This window comes from Vespa crabro, chromosome 9, assembly GCF_910589235.1.
Source record: "Vespa crabro chromosome 9, iyVesCrab1.2, whole genome shotgun sequence".
NCBI lineage: Eukaryota > Metazoa > Arthropoda > Insecta > Hymenoptera > Vespidae > Vespa > Vespa crabro.
In genome coordinates, this window is record NC_060963.1 from 5,302,501 (window position 1) to 5,308,510 (window position 6,010).

General features: G+C 34.4%; 1 protein-coding gene across 9 annotated transcripts in view; it reads right to left on the reverse strand.

Annotated features, from left to right (window-relative positions):
* LOC124426610 (ral guanine nucleotide dissociation stimulator) overlaps window positions 1-4,242 on the reverse strand; it is a 35,400-nt gene extending 31,158 nt beyond the window's left edge. For 2 of the 9 annotated variants that reach the window (XM_046968512.1, XM_046968500.1), the window contains exon 1: window positions 3,238-4,242. In XM_046968512.1, the coding sequence (XP_046824468.1) occupies window positions 3,238-3,267 (30 nt within the window). In that variant the 5' untranslated portion in view covers window positions 3,268-4,242. The remainder of the gene's footprint in view (window positions 1-3,237) is intronic. The other 7 variants (XM_046968507.1, XM_046968505.1, XM_046968502.1 and 4 more) reach the window with 7 other exon arrangements.
* Window positions 4,243-6,010: the final 1,768 nt, after the last annotated feature.

A 6,010-nucleotide genomic window follows, 5' to 3' on the forward strand; every position in this document is an offset into this window, starting at 1 on the left:
TACTACACTATCTGTCTAACATAAAATATAAACTACCTCGCGGCGAGTCTCGATTGACTGCAAAGTAACTTACAAATGCGTTCACTTTCGTTTCAATGTGAACGACAAATTTTACGAAATTTCAAAAATAATTGTAACTCGAATCACGCCTTATTATATAACTGTATAAGATCTTGATTAATGTTAATTGAAATATTTGAAAAAGTAATTTAAAAATATTTTCATTAATATTTTTTAATAAATCTATTTAAACCTTCGTTGAAATTTCAATGATAATCAATGGATAAATGCAATATATGTATAATAAAATAACGAATGGTACAAGGTTAAAAGTAATAATGTAACAAAAAGAAAAAGAGCAGACACATGATTATTACTCGTAAATGTATATATGTGCATAAATTAGTAAGAAAAAAAAATGAGAAAAAAGTACAAAAAGATCTTGTTTTCGTTGCAAGATCCTGAAGCTAGAAAGGACTGACATAAAAAAAAAAAGAAAAAAAGAACAGAAAAAAGAAACAGAAAAAAAATATATATATATATATATATATATATATATATATATATATATAAGGATCGATAAAATTAACGAGCGTATAAATATAGCAAAATCATGTCACGATACTCAACGTACCACCTTAGCTCATGCGTTTCATTGACTCTTGAATGTCGTTGAACGCACGACCCTCGAATTCGGACTGTGACTAGAATGGTAAAAAGAATATAGAATAGAAAGACTGGCATAACGAAAATTCAAAAGACAACCAATGAAATACGACTGAGGTCGTATATAACATTTACGTTATACGATTCTCTACTCAGAATTTAAATTTCTACCAAAGAAAAACATCGGCTGGTTCGTTTGGTTACAAATAAGAATCGTAAATAAAAACTCGTCACATTCTACGAATCTTCAAATATTTGCGATAGAAACAAATATGTACATAGGTGTGTGTGTGTGTGTGTAAGTACATACATACGTGTGTATGCGTATATATACATATATGTGTATGTTTGTACATATATGTATGTATGCACTGTATATATTATCAGATATACACGTCAATGGTAAAAAAAAATATGAATCAAGAAAATTTCAAATCTCTTTCAATACTTTAGATATATTCTTTCAAAACGATGTAGATTTACTATTAAGTCATTCGAGAATGATCGAGAGAGCTCATACCACGTGACTCTAACCACATGCCAATTTGTTACGTAGGATTTCATCGGCCATATGTTAGTCGATCATTTTCACTGCTACAGAAAAAATCACGAATTTCTATTCGCAATCCTTTACAATATCAATATTGTTTCTAAATATTAATAACAATTTTTTATAACGCTTAATCGTTCTGATATGTATTTATGTTATATGCTAATGAATAAAATTTTCTTTACGACCTACAATAATAATAATAATAATAATAATTATTATTATTATTATTATTATTATTATTATTATTATTATTATAATGTTCGTTTAAGTGTGTCCAGCGTTTCATTGATAAATCTATTCATATGTTAACTATTGTACATATACATTACTGATATAAGAATTTACTACTACTATATCATGTATTATTAAAATTATTGCCTTTTCAATTTTTATATGTATATACGTATGTATGTATGTATGTATGTTGCGCTGTAAACCGAGCTGAATTAAATCCTTTATGAACAAAAGTCGGATGATACCAATGATATTATTATCACTTCCTTTCCATTGTCATATTCTCTGCATTTCTATATTCAATTGATCATATCTTTTTCTCTATTTTTGTTTCCATATATTGTTAATACATTTTTATCATATGATATTGATACATATATTCACTTTTCATCTCGTAATATGATGGCCGCGATCTGTTATAAATGGTATCGTTATATTTCTCTCTATCCTTCTATTCAAGTATAGTTTGTTGTTTTCACTTTCAATTATTATTTATGGTCTATGCTTATAGTATGATGCATTGTTCGAATTTAAATTTTATTTTTCCACTATTGTCTTGTTGTTATTGTTATTATTATTGTTATTATTATTATTATTATTATTATTATTATTATTATTATCATTATCATTGACGCATGAACGCGATCATTCATGAATTTCTAAACATTATAGTCGCTTAAATTTGCCGTCATTGAAATGATTTTACTTTCACGAAAGGGTCGTAAGAAGGAAGGACGCCACATCGTTAGCGTTTCGCTTTTAGGTGAAAGCGCCTGCTCGAAGTATATACCTACGTCATACGATCTCGTTTAGAGACATACCGGAAGAGAAAGAACGATACAAATCCGCCGTAGCTCATATTTCACGAATTTCCTGCGAAGATATAAAGATAGAAATAAATGGAATAATACAATACAAAACAAAACAAAACCAAAAAAAAAGAAACATGGCCTTTAAAAGGACAACAAATTTACAATCCTTCCTCACATATATGTAGATTTATCTGAATTCAAAGTAAATCATTGATAATGCAGCTATTAGCATTGCTTCGAAATTAACTTTATCAAGTATTTCGAACGAAATATCAATGATCGTATTAATCGATTAATAATAATAATAATAATAATAAAGATATGGCATATTAAAGGATGTCACGATATCTCATTAATGATATATATATACATATGTATATATATATATATATATATATATATTTATAATTATGTAGACGTTTGATCAGGTGCATTTGAAAGTACACGACGAAGCAATCCGAGCGATAACGAGCACCGCTTCGGTGTCTCATGGCTGTAGTGTAACAAAACGAGACGATGGAAACGGAAACGGTATGGAGAACCGTCGAGCGTACGCACGCGAGCGTGCGAGAACGACCGAATGAGTGTCAGAGAGAAAGAGAGAGAAATAGGGAGAGGGAGCGAGTAAGATAGATAGATAGAAAGAGATACAAAGGAAAAGAGAGAGAGAGAGAGAGTAAGAGAGAGAGAGAGAGAGAGAGAAAGAGAGAGCGAGTAAGATGGATAGATAGAAAGAGATGGACAGAAGGAGAAGGATAAAGAGAGAGAAAGAGAGAGAGAGGAGAGAAAGAGAGAGCAGGATAGATAGAAAGAGAAAGAATGAGAGTGAGCAAGTAAGATAGACAGATAGAAAGAGATGGATAGAAAGAGAGAGAGAGAAAGGGAACAAGTAAGATAGAAGAAAGAAAGAGTGAGAGAGAGAGAGAGAGAGAGAGAGAGAGTAAGGGAAAAAGAGAAAGGTATGATAATTACCAAGGAGTCGTCCCCATTGTCAGCGCTCATAGCCTGTCGCTAGCGCGAGGGAATCCGTACTCCTCCTGGTCTTCGTCGTCGTCGTCGTCGTTGCTGTTTTTTCTCCTCTTCTTCGCCTGACTTCCGAAAAAACGATGAGGCCCGACGTAATCTCGTCATTCTGCGATTACGGCGACGTATAAGAATAACGCGGGAACGACGTAGCCTATGGTCAACAATGGGAATAACCTTTCGAGGGGCGCCTCGCACCTGTCATTTGGCATGGCAATGAGAGAGAGAGAGAGAAGCTTGCAGTCTTTCTCTCTCTCTCTTTCTCTCTCTCCTCTCTCTTTCTATCCTTTATTTTTTCCTTCCGTTGCTGTATCCCCCTTCTTTCCGTTGGACGTCAAAGAGGAGAGACTAGAACAGTTTCCGTAAAAAAGACAAAGAGAGAAAGAAACAGAGAGAGAGAGAGAGAGAGAGAGAGAAAGAGACGCCGAATGAAAGAAAGAGAGAGAGAGAAAGAGAGAGAGAGAGAGAGAGAGAGAGAGAGAGAGAGGACACTGACACACGAAACGTCAACGGCACTTGCACGCCGCGCACACTAAATAAGCACTATTTATAAAAACACCACTAACTTAGCCACAATTGGCTTACGCACTTTCCAAATTAATCGTAAAAGTATTATCCAATATCTCATGCCCTACCAGATTCTATCTATTACCGTGATATTGTCCCTCTAACGTTAAAGAACGTTACACGAATTATTCTTACTCCTTGCTAGATGCGTGCTTGTGCCCCTTTATGATGGCTTCTGTCGTTCCCGTTGTTCCTAACGAAATACGAAAGTACGAAACGAACGTACAAACCTCCTCGATCGGCTCACGGACAAACGCTACCTAGCTAACTTCCACCAGACGTTCTCGGCGACACGAGAAACACACCGCCACCACAATACCACTACTCACTACTACTACTGCCACCATTACCACCACCAACTGGTGAGTATTTCCCTCCTACCCTTTCCCCCACCTCATCGTCCTTCTCCACCATCTCCTTCCTCCTTTACGGTTTACAATCCACTCCTCACAGCTATAACATACGTTATGACTACTGGAAAGACGCGGAGTTATACCTTCCCCAGCCCTCCCGTACCCCCTCGTCACCCTTTCCAGCAACCTATCTCTTTACCCCTCTCTTACTCTTATTCTTCGAATCTTTCCAATACTTCCGTACGATTCACTTTGCTAAGACTAATCGTTCTTTTAATCAAACTGTTTTGTTTACTACACAAATATACCGTTATAAATGAAACAAATAAAACGGAAATAATGAACTTTTAACAAGGGAGCAATCGTGAAAGAAAACCGATACAATCGACCGTACATACTTACTACGTTCCCGCTATGGCGCCATTTTGTGCCGATGGCGGCGCGCGCACCTACTTTCAACAGAATGGCGGCAACTTCAAAATCACGATTAATATACTTTTTTTTTTCTATCGACCCCTTTGAATGTAGAAAAAAGGAAATAAAAAAGAAAAAAAAAGGACATTAAAAATGGTATACCTGTTTTTATCTCTGCATCGATATTCTTTCTTTCATCCTTTCGTTTATAATTGCTTCTCCTTTGATAAGCCACATTTTACAATGTCGAGAGAGAGAGAGAGAGAGAGAGAGAGAGAGAGAAAAGGCTACCACATAAAAAGAGAAAAACGTGTCGTTCATGATGAAATTTACATTACATGCTTAGTATGCGTGTGTATACGTGTGTGCGCGCGTGCACACGGAATTATTACAAAAGGTTACAACGGGAACGAAAGTATAACAATTAAACGGAATTGCAGTCTTGAATTGTGCGTGATTCTGATTATTTCTGAATCAAAAAAAGAAAAAGAAAAAAAAAAGAAAACAATGATAAATTTTATCATTTTCGTTTACGAAGGAATAATCAATTATTACATAGAATTGGTCGTTCTCGCTACAACGATCCTATAATTTTTTTTTTTAAATAACGTTTAGATAAAGCGTTAAACATGCATTTTGACGATGATATGATATTTATACAAAAGGTAAGAGAAAGAGAAATGCAGAGAAAAAGAAAGACAGAGAGAAAGAGAGAGAGAGAGAGAGAGAGAACACAAGGAATGGGAATGATATAGACGCGTACACAAAAAGACAATACGTTAGACGAGAGACGAGAGACTTTTTCACAACATTTAATAAAACGCTATCAACTATGTATGCCTTTTTTTTTTTTTTACTCAAATAATCTAAAAGTTACTTACATATGTGCTTATATGTATATTTATATGCCATACGGAAGTGTCACATCCCACATAACGCGTATAAACAACGACGTTTCTCGCTTCTCCTTCTTTATACAGATAACACGTCTTTTTCAATGACGGACTTTTTTCTTTTCTTTTTTTTTTCCGATTTTTTCTTTCTTTTTTTCTTTCTTTTAAACGCTCATTCAAAATACACGAATTATATTAATCATTTAGGCACCGATCAATGTGAACAAACATATAAAGAATGAGGGCAGGAATAAAGGAAAATATTCTTAAATAGAAGGAGTTTGGGAGTTGACACGTCCACACAATAAGTATGTATAAATTTAATACTAATCCTCATATATCATTGTTTTCTTACGTAGAATTGTTTTGAATTAATTGTGGGTATTAGCGATCAACGTCCCGGGATGCTGAAAAGGTCTGTGTCGGAAAATCTACTGGGTGATTAAGAATACATGTGACATGTGCCGCAAGAAAAAAAGAAAAAGAAAAAAGAAT